Here is an 18,585-nt window from a genome sequence, read left to right on the forward strand (position 1 = left end):
AGTGAAATATAACAGTAATATGTTAGATACTGTCCTAATAGACAAGAAGCCTTAGGAGCCAAAAGATCTATCCATTGGGGGGTGGGAGGATTGTGAGTATTGAGGATTTCACTCAGGTATGTTCTACCACTGAGCTACATCCCATTCGCCCTAAGCCAATTTGCTGAGGCTTCCCTTAAACTTGGAATCCTCTTGCCTTTGCCTCCCGGCGTCATTGGGACTCCTGAGTCATTAGGCACCCAGCTCAGATCTGTCCATTCTAAGTATGAATAAAGGGTCCTGGTTCCTTACTAGGAGTAGGCTATTGATGATAATCATGCCTACAGGAGTTAACTACATTCCCACAATAAGAGCAGATTACAATATCAAACAAATAACACCTTACCTTATTTTCAAGAATTGATTCGTTTGGTGTTTCTTCTGCCTTGTCGTTTTCTTTATCATCCTCTTCTGAGCCTTCAGTTTCTACAAGTAAGAATTCCTCAGTATTGAGAAAGTAACTAATAGTACCTTCTGACTAGTCAGAGATTCCAGTAAACAGCAGTCAACCTTCATTTTGAGACAGGTTAGACTAGGTCTAATTCAATTAACATCTGATCTGATTCTAAAGTCAGTGATTACAATCTAGTTCAAGTTTAATCTAGACTTAGAATATGTAACCTTATCATGTATAGGTCAGATCTTTGGCAATTAAAAGCCTAAAACATTTTCTTATAAAAGTTAACGAATGAGACTGGTTTAGATACTGTCTCTTATTCATTGGCTAGAAGCTCCAATCTACTCAGTCAAAAGCAGATGGATGCCTCAGTGTCTCTGAGGTCTTTATGTGCTTCATTAGACAATACTAGTTAAGCTCAGAAATACCACAAGTTAAATTATTCCAGTTCATTCAGAACAAAAATATGCAAGAGACTAGCTTTCCCACAATAAAGCTGTGGAGGAAAAAAGCATAGCCCTTACCAACTCTCACCAATGAGCATGCCACAGACTCCAGCCAGCGCTAGCACACATTTAAGTGAGCAAACCAGGTATTTTAATCATTTAAATTTGTAGTCGCATTAACCCTATTTCCTCCTAATTGAAATACACTCACAAGTCAACTACATAAAGGACAGGCATGAATAGCTCTACTTTCTCAGTGATAAGACACTTAAAATTCAAAATGTTAAGTGATTAGAATGGACTTTCTGTTGGTACAATTCATGATGGGCTTAACCCATCTTTCATCTTAAGTTGTTTTCTTTTTCTTTAAAAGAAACAGTCTCGTTATGGCGCCCAGGCTGGTTTCAAGCTCCTGGGCTCAGAGATCCTCATACCATCACCTCTTGAGTACTCAGGATTACACGCCCATTCCAACATGCCCAATTAAGCATTAACACCAGCAAAAGACCTCAAATATTGTCTCCTAATAACCTATTATGGAAAAGTAAATACAGCAATTAGGCCTTAGAGTCATGAAGTCAGGTTAAAGGAGTTTTATCTAAAGTAACAGTGCTTCATGATGGAAATAGGCACAGAAAATTCTTATATATTATGAATTATTGGGACAAACTAAAGTCCTCTAATAGCTGCATATTACAACTTGGTTAACAGCAAACCCTATTTTAATCTAGAGGCTCACTTTTTATCTTTCACTACATAATTTAGTGTATCTAAAGTATAGTCACCACCACACACCATTAACTGTTTCATGTCCAAGCCTCCACAGGGTGCAGGTTTACTTCCCTAAGTTTAGAGTAGATAGTGGTTTTACTGGCTCTACCCATCCTCCAGCAGAATATCCAAGACCACTGAATAAAGCTACAAATTTCTTATCATTGACTCAAACAATTAAACTTCATCTTCCCCATTTGCAGAGAAACTAAAATAACATTGTTACTTTTTAAAAAGTTTATGTTCCTACTCATACCAGCATGCTATAATATCTAATTTAGCAAAAAATACCTTAATTACTTAGAATTTACAACTATTAAGTAACTCTTGAGCAACCTGCACACAGCTACCTTTATGGGATGGTAGGAGCAAGGTTGTGTTGTTTGGTACTGGAATTGAACTCAGGGGCACTTTGTAACTGTCCCAGTCCTTTTTTTTTTTTTTGGTGCTAGGGATTGAACCCAGGGCCTTGTGCTTGCAAGGCAAGCACTCCACCAACTAAGCTATATCCCCAGCCCTCCTTTTTGTTTTTTGAGACAGGGTCTCACTAAATTGCTGAGGCTGGCCTCAAATTTGCAATCTTCCTAACTTGGACTCCAGAGTCACTGGGATTACAGAGCACCACTGTGCCTGGCTATAAACTAGGTTAATGAGAAAATTAATAGTGTAAAATGTTACCCAACCCAGTGATGTATGCCCAAATACTAATGGCAATGCCCTGATAGCCTCAGTAGACAAATTTGTTAAAAAACAAATCTTTCAAACTTCTTTGAAAATGGAACATTATTTGTGATATGTATAATGCATCCTTCAAAGAAAGGAAAATGCTATTTTATATAATTTTTCTGACCTTGTAGCATTCTCAAAACATTATGGGCACAGAGTACAAATCAGAAGAATAAAGACAAAAAAAGGTGTTAATTCTTGGTTGTTCTAGAGCTCCCACAGAAGTACCCACCACAGGTTGATCAGTAGAATCATCTGAACAGAACCAAGTTTTTTGTTGTTGTTTCTTTGTTTTGTTTTGTTTGTGGTACTGGGGATTAAACCTGGGACCTTGTGGTTGCAAGGCAAGCACTCTACCAACTGAGCTATATCCCCAGCCCCAAAACCAAGTTTTATGACTACAACTTAAACTTTTATTCACATACCAACCACATCTAACATGACAATTAGGAAAGAGACCAATTGTCTTTATCAGGGGGATGAAAACCCCAAGAGGTGGCAAGATATGGTAGGAAATGGGGCTTTCTTTTCTTTTCTGGGGGGAGGTAGGTGGGGACCAGGGATTGAACTCAGGGGTACTCATTCACTGAGTCACATCCCCAGTCCTATTTTGTATTTTATTTGGAGACGGGGTCTCACTGAGTTGCTTAGCGCCTTGCTGTTGCTAAGGCTGGCTTTGGCTTTGAACTCCTGTGATCCTCCTGTCTCAGCCTCCTGAGCTGCTGGGATTACAGGTGTACACCACTATGCCCCGTTGGGGCTTTAAATTTTTAAGTGAAGAAAAAACCATGTTCAAGATCTGTGGGCTAGGGACTGGGGTTGTGGTTCAGAGGTAGAGTGCTTACCTGGCAAGTGTGAGGCACTGGGTTCAATCCCCAGCACCACAAAATAAAGGTATCAGGTCCAACTACAACTAAAAAAAAATTTATTAAAAAAAAAAAAAACAAACTCTGGCAAACTGTGGACTGGTATCCTCACATAAAGAGGAACGAAGCACAGAAAGTAGCTGGACCCTAAAGCCAAGCTGAGTATCCAGTCTCCTCTTTAATGACTGGCTAGAGCAAATTACTTAACTTCCTTCTCCCATTTTCTTCATTTATAAAATATGGGACTTGACTGTCATTTATAATAGTTATCTGCCAAACAATCACTAAAACACCATCTTATAACACCAGGGGGAGGTGAAGGGGTATGATTCAGTTGTTAGAATACTTGCCTGAGACTTTTGAAGGAATTTAAAAAATAAGTGACCATGATATTTCTGGTAAGAGTTAGGGTGAAGAGAAGGGGTAAATGCTGCCTTCCTCAATATGAAGTTGTTTGGAAAGAATAGTATATTTAAGGCAGATCTAGTTTCAGATTTAATATTGAGTTACCATCTTGACCATAAACAAGTCATATGACCTTCACTATAACTAGTGTAGTATTCTCTATTATGTAGTAGTGTTTTAGGGTGAAGAGGCGCATGCCTGTCATCTCTCTCAGCTACGCAGGAAGCTGAGGTATGAGGATTCGAAGTTCAAGGCCAGCCTCCACAATTTAGTGAAACTCTGTCCCAAAATTAAAAGAGTGGGCTGGAGATTTAGATCAATCCCCAGGACTGGAAAAAATGAAAACTGAAGATATATAGTATTATTTTAGAATTAGAAAAAAATATGAGTTATAATAATGTTACTTACAAACCAACTGGCTTTTGAACCAACTGTGGCCAAATGCAACATCTCTACTTGTAGATTATCAAAGTCCAACATAAGAGAAGTAGAAGAGCTTTTCAATGTCTGTTCAGTACTATCAAGGACTAGGGGTGTACAGCTCAGCAGTAGAGCATATGCCTGGTATATGTGAAGCCCTGGGTTTGATCCCCATTACCACCAATCAATCAATCAATCAATCAATAAATAAATAAGGAAAAAGATCAAGACTTGAGAAGTTTTTAAGAATTAAGGAATTCAGTTCTGTACGTTTTCCCTAAAGAATTCCTAAACCTTGAAAGAAGTCAAACAGAGCCCCAGCAATCTACTATAACCCCAGCTACTTGGGAGCCTGAGGCAGGCAGTTTCAAGTATGAGACCAACCCCAGGCAATTTAGCAAAACTGTCTCAATAAAACTCAAAAAAACAAAAAGGGTTGGGGATCTAGCTCTGTGGTACAGCACTTGCTAACATGTGAGGTGCTGCATCCTGATCCCCAGTATCAGAAAAAAAAATTTTTTAAAGAGAGAGAGAGAAGCCCAATGGTGTTACCATTTAGCCAATTCATTTCTGGTTACTATGCCTGTGCTGGTTGGAGTGCAGAGGCTTGCACATAGGTAGAAGTAGTTTACCAGAGTGATCTCCAAGAATTAAAAGATAGGACTTTGAAATTTTTCAACTTAAGAGAACTCCCAAAGTAGTCTGGCAATTTTACTGAGTATTAACAATTAACTGGAATATACCTGTAGTTATTAATACCACTGTTAGATGAACCTTAAATGCAGCAGAATCCTCAAATAATAATACAACTTAAGTCAGACATGCCAATTACTAGAGAGGCATATGTACATTGATGAGATTGAATCACAATTACACTAATAACTCTATAGAAAGCATTCATGGGCTGGGGATATGGCTCAGTTGGTAGAGTGTTTGCCTCGCATGCACAAGGTCCTGGGTTCAATCCCCAGCACTGCAAAAAAAAAAAAAAAAAAAAGCATTCACACTTGATAACATTCTAGGTAACAAAAATTTCAGTTTAGCAGCCAAAGCAAGCATGAAATGAAGGGAGAAAGCAGCAAGAAAGCTAACAGCTAGGTTTTTTTGTTGTTTCTTTTGGCTGGGAGGGGGACTGTTTTAACAATGTCAATATATCTTTAAACATTTCCAGAGGACTACAGAAGGGACACCAGAACTTCTTTTTTTAACTCTGGTGATAGAACACTCAAAGTTAACTGCCTTCATTTAAATGGCACGCCTGCTTAAGTGTACCAAATTCAGTGGATTCTACTGCTGTTCCTGCTTCCAAAAGCAGAGAAAAGAAACCATGTGAACAGTAAATTGTGAACAGTAAATTAAAAAATTCAAAGGCATGCAAAGTGAACATCCATTCAGCATTCTCTGCCAGCCTAGTCCACTATTTCCTTACCTACTCCACCCCCTCATCCACCTTTTCCATTCTTTAATTGGCTAGTATGGTACAAGTTACTGATAGCTAGCCAAATTTCAGAAATTACAGTAAAAGACCTATGTTGCAGTTAGTAAAAGCGTTAGTTTATAAGCCAGCTGAAGATGACTTGCTGCTTTTGATTTAACTCGCTCAACTTTTATTCCAACCTTCTTAAACTACTCCCATTTTCATTTTAGCCCTTTCCTAATCCAAAGGCAGACGGAAAATCCTGAATGGAAGGCTGACTTTTACCCATTATTATTAGTGAGTCAAATCCAGAATGTACTCCACCCACTGCAGCTCTTGCATATCCCGGTTACCTTCACCCTCTTTCATCTGTTCTTCTCTCTCTTCTGTCTCTTCATTAGCAGCTATCTTAACTTTGTCTTCAGGTGTTTTCTCTGTAGCCCTCTGGGCTACCTTGGTCTCAACCCCATCTCCAGCTGCCTCAGACTCTTCTACAGGCAGCTTAGTCTCCTCCTGGCTAGGAACTAGCTCTGTCCTGACCTTCTCCTCTAGATCTGAGCCATCTTTTGTTTCTGTCAATCTTTCTGCAGAAGTCTGTGGTTCGACAGGAGTCTTATCTCCTGCAGCTGCCAGTTCACTGAATGCACCATCTTTAGAGAGAACTGTGGGCTCCTGCCCTGGTTTCTCAGAGACCTCTGATCCAGCCCCTGCAGCTGAGACCTCTGCAGCCTCTGTTGTCACCAAGTCTGACTCTTCAGCAGAAGGTACTTCTTGCTCTACCAGTTGCTCATGGACAGCCTTTCCTGGCTCATTTTCAGAGGTAGCTACCTGCTCCTTTCCTTCATTCCCACCCACATCCACTGGCTTGACCATTGGCTCTACAGACCCTGCTTCTACCTCCACTGCAGTGCCCTGCTTTTCTAGAGTCACTATAGGACGCTCTTCTGAAGCTTCTTTTGGCTTCTCCTCTATGCTCACAATTACCTCTCCCTGCTTCTCCTGATCTCCTTTTTCTCTGCACTCTTCTTTCTGGACTTCAGTTCCAGAAACTGATTTTCCTTCCTCAGCACCTGATGCTTCCTGTTCTGGCTTCTCAGAAGTGACCTCAGGTTCCTTCAGTCCTTCAGGTGCTGCTGCTTCTTTTGCCTCTTCAGAAGTTTCAGTTAACTGATTTGGAGTCGATTCAACTTTTTCCTGTAACTTCTCTGCTGGCTCACTTATATCCATATCTTCTCTTTCACCCTTTTCCATTTCATTCTCCTGTTGTTTACCAGTTTCAGGCTTTGCCAAAGACTTGCTTTCTGTTTTTTTGGCTTCTTTTTCTCCCATGGCGTCATAAACCTGTTCTCTCAACTCTTCCCTTGCTTCCTCTACATGGTTAAAGAACATTAAGCATAAACATGTCTTCGAGTTTAATGATAAAAGCATAAATGGAAACTAAAAACACATTCCCTTAAACCCTCAAATGGCCTAAGATTTAGCAGATGGCCTAAAAATTATCTGCCCCTTTGAGAAAAGCAAAGGAAAGAGTCTCAGCTAGCAGAGGAACTTATTGCAAAAGAAACCAAAGCACCTTAAATTGGATACTCTATTATTTTGCTGTGAGCATTCTGATTACCAGTTAGGTAAGAAATGCCAAGCTTTTCATTCTATTTTAAACAATATAAACATCTACCTGATTTGTAAAATGCTAGTAGCCAAACTTAGCTGAAAAATATTTAATTTTTCTTAAACATGAGAAATGTAAAAGGGCTTCAAAAGTATTACTATTAATTGAACTTCACAAACCATTTTTAAAAATATATACATTTAATGTCTTAATATTTAAAACAACTATTTAAAGGACCATATTTACTTCATAAATTAAGTTATCCTCTCACAAAAGCCCACTGTCACTTTCAGTAATGCGCTACACCCACTGCAATCTCTACTAGATGCAGGTATCATCCCAAGCATCTTAGGAGAGACCAGTCAGGGCAGGGACAGCCCTATTTCCATCACTTGTATATAAGATACAAAACGTCGCATCTCTTGAATGTCACATGCAACTCCACATACCATCTATGTTATCATTATTTTCTACCAGAGATTCATCTTCTGTTTTTTCTCCTTCTTCCTCCTCCACATGCACACCTTCCAAGGCATTTCCCAACACACCGTTCTCCATTCTAGGAGAAGAGGAGAAAGCACCAAAGGTTTAATAACAGTTACAACTTAGCCTACATTACGAAAGCAACAGAAAAGTAAGCAAGCGCAAGGAATATAACACTACATATTCATGGAAGAAAAGCAATGATCAAAACTTCTAATATAAATTAAGGCTGTAAGAATGCTGAAGGAGGGCTGGGGTTGTGGCTCAGTGACAGAGCACTTGCCTAGCATGTGTGAGGCGCTGGGTTCAATTCTCAGCACCACCTATAAATAAATGAATAAATTAAAAAAGGTTCATTGCCAAATAAAAATTTTTTTAAAAATCCTAAAACAAAAAAATTTAAAAAAAGAATGCTGAAGGAAATAAGCACACTGCTCATCCTGCCAACATGAAAAGCATTAATGACTCTTGTCAAAAGAATAAGACTAGGGCTGGGGTGATAGCTCAGTTGGTAGAGTGCTTGCCTCGTAAGCATAAGGCCCTGGGTTCAATTCCTAGTACCACAAAAAAAAAAAAAAAAAAAAAGACTTAGGGGCTGGGTATAGCTCAGTTCATAGAGTGCTCGTCTGTCAAGCATAAGGCCCTGGGTTCAATCCCCAGCACCACAAAAAAAAAAAAAAGACTTGTATTCATTCTTTTTTTTTTTAATTCATTCTTTTACAACAGAGCCATAGTTCCCAAACTTTCATCTACTCCCACCTTCTCTAGATAACCATTAACATTCTGCCAAAAGTTTCACAGCAAATCAGAGTGCTCTAATTATTATAAGATCAACAAACCTACCAGAACTGAGATTAAAAAAATGAAGCATCATTTGCTAGTTTACATACCCTCAATATACTTTATTCTAGCTAATAAATTCTGGTGAATAATATTCAAGAACTTTCCAACAGAAAGATTATTTGGGATTGTTATTTACTAGATATTCTCACATGCTACTTATTTCAAACTCCAATCAGTCCTTGTTCAGTGACTGTTTGAGCTAGCTCAGTGCTTAAGGATTCATTTTTCTATACTGAATTATTACACATTCACTAATAAAAAGATCTTTGCTTCTAATAATCACAAGTCAAATTTCAGTAATTTTATTCTTTAATTAAGTACCAGTTATAATTTTCATCAATATTCCAATTTCTTTTATAACCCGCTTTTCATGTAAAATCACAAAGCTAGTAAACAATCTTAACAAACAAGGAAACTTCCATTTTTAAATAGACCAAAGTTATGTAAAACATTCCACTTATAAACTGAGGTTTAAAAAATGTACCTTGCTAATTCCAATAGTGATTTTCCATAGAAAAAGAAGGCTTCTCCACACTCGTTAGCAGTTTCTCCATACTTCTTACCTCTACCAAAAATAGAGCCAAAATCTGAACTTATTATTAACATTAACAATGCAAGCAGTTAATGTTACATCTATATATAATGTATATTCTAAGTGATATCAATTTGCTGTAGTTAGTAAATAAAAACAGCCAAATTACATTAATAGGTATTTTTCCTGTCACAAGATAATGAACCAGAATAGTTAATATGACCTTGGGGGGCTGAAGAAATAGTTCCCGTTGGAGAGCACTCGCCTAGCATGTGCAAGGGTTGAGGTTCAAACCCCCAGCCCCTGGGGCAGGGGGCAATATGACTGGGACCTAGATGATGAGAGAAGACCATGGAAAGGCATCATAGTATAAAGAACTTGATCTCTGGAGTGAGAATGCCTGAGTTCAAAGCTTACCTCTAACCATTAACTAGCTGTACAATCTTAGACAAATTACTCACTTTCAGTGCCTTAGTTTTGAGAAAGATGAGACTGTAAAATAGGAATGTACTTAACTATTCAAAGACCTACTATAAGAACTAAATAGAATTAATGCACATAAAAACATTTAAAATAATGCTTAGAAATATACAGAACTGCATTTAAGGTTTAGCTAATAATATCTAGACAAGAAAGAAGTAAGGAAGAAATCACGCAAGTGTACTGGGCGAGGTGGCCCACACCTACAATCCCAGCAGCTCCGAGAGGCTGAGGCACTAAGTAACTCAGTGAGACACTATCTCTAAATAAAATACAAAAAGAGCTGAAGGGGCTGGGGAGATAGCTCAGCTGGTAGAGTGCTTCCCAAGCACAAGCCCCAAGTTCGATCCCCAGTACTGCAAAAAAAAAAAAAAAAAAAGAGCTGAAAAGGTGGCTTAGTGGTTAAATACCCCAAAGTTCAGTTCCTGGAATAAAAAAAAAAGCATACACAAGTATGCTGAATGGGAAGAAAGAGATATTTCTATTCAAGGCAAGGAGATCATCTTTTCATAGACCTCTCTAGGAATCTAGGACAAATGAACTTAATCTTAAAAACCCACACATTTTTAACATAAAAAACATCTAAATGCTTATCAGAAAAAAGGTGGGTTCCACCCTAGTGCACCACTAAATATCAGAACCTTGATTTGTTAATACCAGGTAGAGATGACCAAAGTCAGAGGTCAGGGACCAGACAAGAGATTACTGTGAACCTCCAGGAATAATACTCTGTTCTGGATGTTGGGAGGAATTGGGCTAGGGAAAAAGTGAGTCTCAAATCTGAAACCTGGGCATGGTAGCACACTGCCTGTTAATTCCAGCAGCTCAGGAAGCTTAAACAGGAGGATCAAGAGTTCAAAGTCAGCCTAAGCAATTTAGCAAGGCCCTAAGCAACTCAGCTAAACCCTTTCTCTAAATAAAATCCAAAAAAGGGATAGGGATGTGGTCAGTGGTTCAGTGTCCCTGGGTTCAAGTCCTGGTATCAAAAAAAAAAAAAAAAAAGAAAAGAAACCATAAATGTTTCTTAACTCTCCACATTTTTTCTTTTGTAGAGTTTGTTTTGTTTTTCTGGTGCTAGGGATTGAATCTGGGGCCTTACAAATGCTACGAAAGCCACTGAGTCACATCACCAGCCCCATAACTATTTCTTTTTTTTTTTTTTTTTTTTTTTTGTGGTGCTGGGAATCGAACCCATGGTCTTACGCTTGCAAGGCAAGCACTTTACCGACTGAGCTATCTCCCCAGCCCCTAACTATTTCTTTTATGAGGAAGATTTCTTCACAAAAACTGAATGAAATGTAACCAACTAATTAGGAAACATGACTGACCTTCGCTTACTATTGATAATACTGTATTAGAGGAAACCAGTTCAAACCAAGTTGTAGGGTAAAGGGTGTTACTTAAAGATTGAACTTACTCAAGGACTGGGGATGTAGTTCAGTGGTAAAGCACTACTGGTTTCAATCTTCAATATTGAAAATAAATAAATATGCATATATGGAAAAAAAAAATGTTGGGCCAGGGTTTTAGCTCAGTGGTGGAGCGCTTGCCTAGTAGGTCTGAGGTACTGGGTTCGATTCTCAGCACCACATATAAATAAATAAAATAAAGGTCCACCGACAACCTAAAAAAAATACTAACAAATCTTTGGGAAAGGAGTACTTCCCTAATGTGCAAGCCCTTGGTTTGATCCATAGCACCATTTAAAATAGTAATAATTGGGTAAGTCCTGAACAAGCCAGAACAAGTTGGTTCCCCTAATTAATCATGACTGGAATACAATTTACCTTATAAGAAAACTCAAAGGTTGAAAATAGGGCTATGGATGTAGCTCAGTGGGAGATGACTTGTCTAGTATGCAGAAGGCACTGAGTTCAATTCCCAGCACTGCCAAAAAAAAAAAAAAAAATCAAAGGCTGAAATTCCTCAGTAATATTTGGTTTTATACTTACAGGAATAAACTCCCACATGAAAAACAATCAGTTTTGTTTTTTTTTTTTTGCAAAGCTGAGAATTGAACTAGAGCCTCCTGTATATTAGGGAAGCACTCTATCACTGAGTTGCAAACCAGCCCTTGCTCTTCATTCTTTATCCTCATAAAACGGCTCCTTTTTTTTCCTGTGGTGGTGCCACTGGGGAATCAAACTCAGGGCCTTGTGCTAAAACAACTTTAAGGATTATTCGGAACATAACATTACATATAGTAAAACACACCATACTTACAAAAGACTAGCTGCTTCTTGGAAGGCATTGACAGCTGCTGGAATATCTCCCATCACCAGATGTTTCTGTCCTAATCCCAATAGTTTTTTAGCTTCACTATCCACATCCAGGCTGCAAGAAAAAAATTTTAGTGTCAAATACTCTTCAAATCAACATTTGTTGAACACTTGCTACACTTAAACCATATGTATTTTTTTTTTCATTTTGATCCTGTAGTAAGATCTAGCAAACTCACATTTATATCACTCCAAAAGCAAAAGAAACCTTTCCAAATTCTGAGGTTTCAATAGAATATTTTAAAGGTTTAGCTACTCTCAAAGCATACCCTGCATGTTACTATATATTTATTAATTAACCGACAAAGAATCAAAGGAACCATTAATTTATACAAGTTGTACTAGCCTAAATAAAAAATTTAAAAAAGGCTTTGGTAAATAGGACAAGAGGCAGTGAGATTGGTATAAAGAAAGGCAAACAGGTCAAATAAAACAGAAAATAAAAACAAATCTATACATATTCTGCCAATTTAAAATTCTGACCAAGGTGCCAGGCAATTCAATAGAGAATAATCCTTTAAACCAATGGTACTAGAAAGACTATCCACATGCAAAACAGTGAACCTCAATTCTTATCTCACACCCTAATAAAAAAATTAACTTGAAAATTAAATTTAACATGTTAAAACCTTGTAACAAAGCAGAAAAATATACATGAATTTGGGTTTGGCTAAGACTTCTTAACCATGAGAGAAAAGCACAAACTATTTTTTTTAAATCAATAAATTAGACCATTAAAGTGAAAAACTTGCTTTTTAAAACACACTTAACATGTGCTGGGCACAGGGATACATGCCTGTAATCCCACCGGCTTGGGAGACTGAGGCAGGAGGATCAGCTCTACATAGAATACATAGTAGGGCTGGAGATGTGGCTCAGTGGTCAAGTGCCCCTGAATTCAATCTCTAGTACCAAAAAAATACACACTTAATAGGGGATGTAATTGTGTCCATCTATAACTAAAAAAATAAAATAAACCATTTTAAAAAAGGCAAATCTGTTGAGCATGGTAGTGCACACCTATAATCCCAGCAGCCTGGGAGGCTGAGGCAGGAGGATCACAAGTTCAAAGCCAGCCTCAGCAACTAAGCAACTTAGTGAAACCCTGACTCAAAATAAGAAAGGGTTGGGGATGTGCTCAATGGTTAATTAAGTGCCTCTGGGTTCAATCCAAAAAATAATAATAATTTTTAAAAAGGCAAATATCTAGGGGCTGGGGTTGTGGCTCAGTGGTGGTGGGCCTGCCTAGCCCGTGTGAGGCACTGGGTTTGACCCTCACAACATAAAGTTAAATAAAATAAAGGCACTGTGTCCATCTACGACTAAAAAATATTAAAAAGAAAAACAGAAGGGAGGAGTAATTTAAAAAAAAAAAAGGCAAACCTCACTAGGAAATATATATGCAAAATTTCTGGGTGATAAAGCACTTTAATAAGTGAAAATAAGGTTAACACCATTAGTCATTCAAAAAATGCAAAGTAAACCCTTAATGAGGTACCATTCACTCCCACTAAAAATGACAAAAAAAAAAAAAAAAAAAAAAAAAGGCTGGACATAGTGGCACATCCCCTGTAGTTCCATCTACTTGGGAGGCTACACAGATTCCCAAGTTCAAAGCCAATCTGGGTGGGCAACACAGAATCTGGGCAACACAGGAAGACCCTGTGTGAAATAACTACCATATGATCCAAGCATTCCTATGTATGCCCATACAAAGACTTGGGACACAAATATTACAGCAGCTTTATCTGTAATAGTTTCAAACTGGAAACCCAAGTGGATAAACAAATTGTGCTATGTCTACATTATGGAATAAGGTTCACCAACAAAAACAATGAATTGGCCAAGCAGAGTGGCACACACCAGCATACCCAGTGACTGGGGAAGCTGGGGCAGGGGAATGATGAGCTCCAGGTTCAGCTTGGGCAACTTTGCAAGAACCTGTCTCAAAATAAAAAATGAAAGGGATGGAGATGTAGCAGACTAGTGGAGTGCTCCTGGGTTTAATTCCAGGTATGACAAAACAAACAAGAGCTCAAACTCAAATTCTATAAGTGGTAATAAATACTGGTAGTTGCTCTCCCTTTTTAAGTAACTCACTCAACTCATTTTTAGATAAAATGACTGCCAAATACCCAAGACCAATCAGTTTTTTGGTCACTTTCAGGTAAAAATGAAGTCACATGAAAAACAACTCATTTAATTCTTAATTCAAACAGTAGTACAAGTGCTTTCCCTGACTTTCTTTTTTTTTAAGTTGTACATGGACACAACAACCTTTGTTTTATTTACTTATTTTATGTGGTGCCAAGGATGGAATCTTATGCCTCACATGTGCAAGGTAAGTCTACAGGCCTGTACAAGAAAAAAAACTTTTGAGGGACTAGGGTATAGGTCAGCAGTAGGAACAGTTCAAGTTCAAGCACTGTAAAACAATAACCAACAGGGCTGGGGATATAGCTCAGTTGATAGAGTAATGGCCTCACAAGCACAAGGCCCTGGGTTCAATCCCCAGCACTGCGCCCAAAAAAAAAAAAAATCTTCAGTGGTGCTAAGAGAATGAGGATAAACAGATATCCAAAATGGGAGACCCAAGCAGATACAGATTTATAATGCAGTATTAAGAAATTTCCCTTCCTATTGCTTATTCACTAAAAAAACCCAAAATAGCAAACATAAATCAAAGTAAAATCATCATATAATGGGGTAACGGTAGTGAATGTTTACAACTACAAGAAGAAAAAGCTGTTCAGCAGAATTTGGTTAAGCATGATGCCACGGTGGTGCACGCCTATAATCCCAGCAGGAGGATGGCGAGTTCAAAGTCAATCTCAGCAAAAGCAAGGTACTAAGCAACTCAGTGAGACCCTGTCTCTAAATAAAATACAAAATAGGGCTGGGGATGTGGCTTAGTGGCCAAGTGCCCTTGAGTTCAATCCCTGGTACAGCTCCCTCCCCCCCCAAAAAAATATGTTAAGCATGAGTGAGGACAAGAGCAAAAACTAAGTGACTTCCAATTCTTTTTTGTTGTTGTTTTGTGTGGTACTAGGATTGAACCCAAGAACACTTTACCACCGAGGTATATGCCCAGCCCTTTATTTTATTCAAGACATTGTCTCACTAAACTGCTAAGGCTAGTCTCAAATTTGTGGTACTCCTGCCTCAGCCTCCTCAGTAGCTGGAATTACAGGTATAATCCACTGTGCCTAGACAATTCTAATATTTTCATCAAATGCAAAGATTCTGAAGATATCATTGTCAAGATTCTTTATAATACCAAGTATCTAAATGTTCAGTCTTATTACCTATTAAAAATAATACAGGGTCTGGGGAGATAGCTCAGTTGGTAGAGTGCTTGTCCTGTAAGGACAAGGCCCTGATTCGATCCCCAGCACCCAAAAAAAATAATAATAATAATACAGCTGGGACTGGGGATATAGCTCAGTGGTAGAGCACTTGCATGAAGTCCTAGGTTCAATATTTATATTTTTTCTGGTACCAGGAATTGAACCCAGTGGTGCTTTACCACCAGTCCTCTTTATTTTCAAACAGGGTCTCACTAAGTTGCATAGGGTCTCTTTAAATTGCTAAGGCTGGCCTCCAACTTGTGATCCTCCTGCCTCAGCTTCCTCAGTTGCTGGGATTACAGGTACGTGCCACCACTCAGTCCTGAGGTTCAATCCTCAGCATGGCAAAATAAAATAAAACTAGCTTTCCTCAGGTTATACAGCTTATTTTATGTTCCAGATATGAATCTAATTGTATGTAAATAATCTTACCTCTCCACTTTATCTGCAGAGGTAGAAGGAGCTGGAGCATCTTCAATTCTACAATGAAAAATAAAGGGGGAAAAAAATAAAAATGGAGACTATTTTAAGCCTGGATATTAAGTAAATTTAGGAAAATACAAAGGAATAAATAGTTGTCATGTGCTGGATGTGTCAGTGCCCACCCGTAATCCCAATGACTAGGGAGGCTGGGGCAGGAAGATCACAAATTTGTGGACAGACTGGGCAATTTAACAAGATCCTGTCTTGAAATAAAAAATAAAAAGGGCTAAAGATGCAGCTTAGTGGCAAAGTACCCAAGGATCCCATTCCCAGTACTGCTCAAGTTGTTATTCATTAAAGACCCAAAAAGAACCAATATTGGGCTGAGGATATAGCTCAGTTGGTAGAGTGCTTGCCTTGCATGCACGAGGTCCTATATTCAATCCTCAGCACCAAAAAAAAAAAAAAAAAAAAAAAAAAAGGACCAAGTGTTACTATTTAATTATACTGTCAAATTGAATCCCTGCCATTCAATACATAGGGGGTTAAAAATAAGCAGCAACGGGGCTGGGGAGATAGCTCAGTCGGTAGAGTGCTTGCCTTGTAAGCACAATGCCCTGGGTTCGATCCCCAGCACCCAAAAAAAAAAAGCAGCAACTTTCACAGCTAGAGTACAGTCCAGAGTCCTAGAATGACTTTGGTTCCTTATCTGAAAACTCTGCCTCAGGCAATTATGTTTAAATAGAGTTTGGTTTGTTTTGTTTTGTAGTAGTGCTGGGGATCCAACCCAAGCCTCAGGCAGGCTAGGCAAATGCTCTACCACTGAGCTACATTCTCAGTCTTTTACTAAAGAGTTATCCTAACCAAATGGCCTAGCACAGAGCTTCTCAAACAATTGTTGAGGGACTAAGTTTTTTAAGCAGATGGAGTTTTGTAAAACATAGTAGAAATGTCAGGGTAATGTCAAAGTGCTTTGTATTTCTGAATATATTCCAACGGTTTGTACTTATCTCTGTATACCAGTAACAGTTCAAAAACAAACACTAGCCCCAAGTTTGTGTAGCAAAAATACATTATTAATGCTGCACATTCGTACAACAATACTAACTTTCACAGTTATCCATGATAGGAGTAAGAGACTGTACTTTCCCTTCTATTTCAATTAATTTAAAACATGGCTGAAATACATGGATTATCACTTTTCAGACTAGACAATGATCTAAGGAGAACAAGATGAGCCTTATGAGTGCCTGCCTGGAAGAGTTTCAGCTAGAACACAGAAGAAACTCAAACAATCTAATACATGCACCCAACTGAGGAGACAATTTGGGGCAGCCCCAAGGTAGCTAGAATTAAAAAGCCAGCTGCAGAAACCTGCAGAGTTCCTTCAGGCCTAGGTCAGGTGCTAATCAGCTTAATGTATAACAAAACTACACAGGGGGGTGGTAGTAGGACTCAGTGGTAGATAATCTGCGTAGTATGCAAAAGCCACCCAGAAAAACAAGCCTCAAAAGGATTGAACTAGCCAGGCATAATAAGAGTATGCCTGTAACCCCAGTGATTGGCTGAGGCAGAAGGATTCCAAGTTGGGAGATCAGGCTAGGTAACTCAGTAAACAACTCAGCAACTTTGCAAGACCCAATCTCAAACTAAAAAAATAAAATAAAATAAAACAAGCTGAAAACCGGGCGTGTGGGGGAGCACACCTGTAATCCCAGCAGCTTAGGAGGCTGAGGCAGGAGAATCACAAGGTAGAAAGCAAGCAACCTCAGCAACTTAGGGAGGACCTAAGCAACTCAGTGAAACCCTGACTCTAAATAAAATACAAACAAGGGCTGGGAATGTGGCTCAGTCATTAAACGCCCCTGGATTCACTCCCTAGTACCAAAAAAAAAAAAAAAAAAAAAAAAAAAAAAAGTTTGCAGGTGTAGCTCAGTGGTAAAGCACCCATGGGTTAAATGCACAGGACCAAAAATAAAATAAAATAAAATTTTTTGAACTATTTCCAAAGAGCTGCATCTCGGAATGTAACCAAAATACACATCTTGGTTTGTTTGAGGCACAAACCAAGATGTTCCAACAATAGGATCCATAGGTAACACAGTAGAAGAAATGTCAGAGGAGTTTAGAAAGTACATAGTAAGATTGATCTTCAAAATAAAGACTGGTTTTGGAGAGAAAATAGAGGATGTGAAAGATCATTTCCATAAAGAGGCAGAGATTATAAAGCAGAACTCCTCAAAATGAAGGCAACATAAACCCAAATTAAAAATTCAATGGAGGGCTGGGGAGATAGCTCAGTCGGTAGAGTGCTTGCCTTGTAAGCACAAGGCCCTGGGTTCGATCCCCAGCACCCCCCAAAAAAATAAAAAATAAATAAAAAATAAATAAAGTTGACTGCACAGAGAAGACACTATGAACAGAACTAAGAAATATGGGAATAACATGAAAAGACCAAATTTAAGATTTATCGGAATAGACGAAGGCATGGAGCTACAAACCAAAGAAATGCACAATCTTTTCAATGTCGAAATATCAGAAAACTTCCCAAATCTAAAGAATGAAATGGAAAAACAACTACAAGAGGTTTACAGGTCGCCAAATGTGTAAAATTACAGCAGACCCACATCAAGACACATTATAAGGAGAATGACTAACATACAGAATAAGGATAGAATTTTAAAGGCTGAGACAAAAAAATCAAATTACATACAGGGGGAAACCAATCAGGACCTCAGCTGATTTCTGAACCCTCAAAGCCAGGAGGTCCTGGAATAACATATATCAAGCTCTGAAAAAAAAATGGATGCCAATGGGCTAGGGTTGTGGCTCAGTGGCAGAGTGCTTGCCTAGCATGTGTGAGGCACTGGGTTCAATCCTCATCACCACATAAAAATAAATAAAGGTTCATCAACAACTAAAAAAAAAAAAAAAGAGAAAGAAAGAAAAAGAAAATAAATGCCAACCAAGAATTTTATGTCCAGCAAAATTAAGCTTCAGATTTGAAGATGAAATAAAAACCTTCCATGATAAACAAAAGTTAAAAGAATTCACAACTAGAAAGCCTGTACTATAGAACATTCTCAGCAAAATATTCGAGGA

At 38.4% G+C, this 18,585-nt stretch overlaps 1 protein-coding gene and 1 non-coding gene across 5 annotated transcripts in view; one reads left to right on the forward strand and one right to left on the reverse strand.

Moving 5' to 3' along the window:
• The window catches only part of Nasp (nuclear autoantigenic sperm protein), a 31,611-nt gene that overhangs the window by 3,358 nt on the left and 9,668 nt on the right, over positions 1 to 18,585 (reverse strand). Inside the window, exons 3-8 of one of the 4 annotated variants that reach the window (XM_047538664.1) lie at positions 15,493 to 15,540; positions 11,658 to 11,768; positions 8,907 to 8,987; positions 7,546 to 7,655; positions 5,841 to 6,857; positions 386 to 465 (exon numbers count right to left, since the gene is read on the reverse strand). In XM_047538664.1, coding sequence (XP_047394620.1) covers positions 386 to 465; positions 5,841 to 6,857; positions 7,546 to 7,655; positions 8,907 to 8,987; positions 11,658 to 11,768; positions 15,493 to 15,540 — 1,447 coding nt within the window. Of the gene's footprint in view, positions 1 to 385; positions 466 to 5,840; positions 6,858 to 7,545; positions 7,656 to 8,906; positions 8,988 to 11,221; positions 11,241 to 11,657; positions 11,769 to 15,492; positions 15,541 to 18,585 lie in introns of those variants that run through there. The other 3 variants (XM_047538674.1, XM_047538691.1, XM_047538682.1) reach the window with 3 other exon arrangements.
• On the forward strand, positions 17,770 to 17,843 carry Trnat-ugu (transfer RNA threonine (anticodon UGU)). Its single transcript has one exon. It is a non-coding gene; the product is annotated as a tRNA-Thr (tRNA).

Source organism: Sciurus carolinensis, chromosome 1 (assembly GCF_902686445.1).
Source record: "Sciurus carolinensis chromosome 1, mSciCar1.2, whole genome shotgun sequence".
NCBI lineage: Eukaryota > Metazoa > Chordata > Mammalia > Rodentia > Sciuridae > Sciurus > Sciurus carolinensis.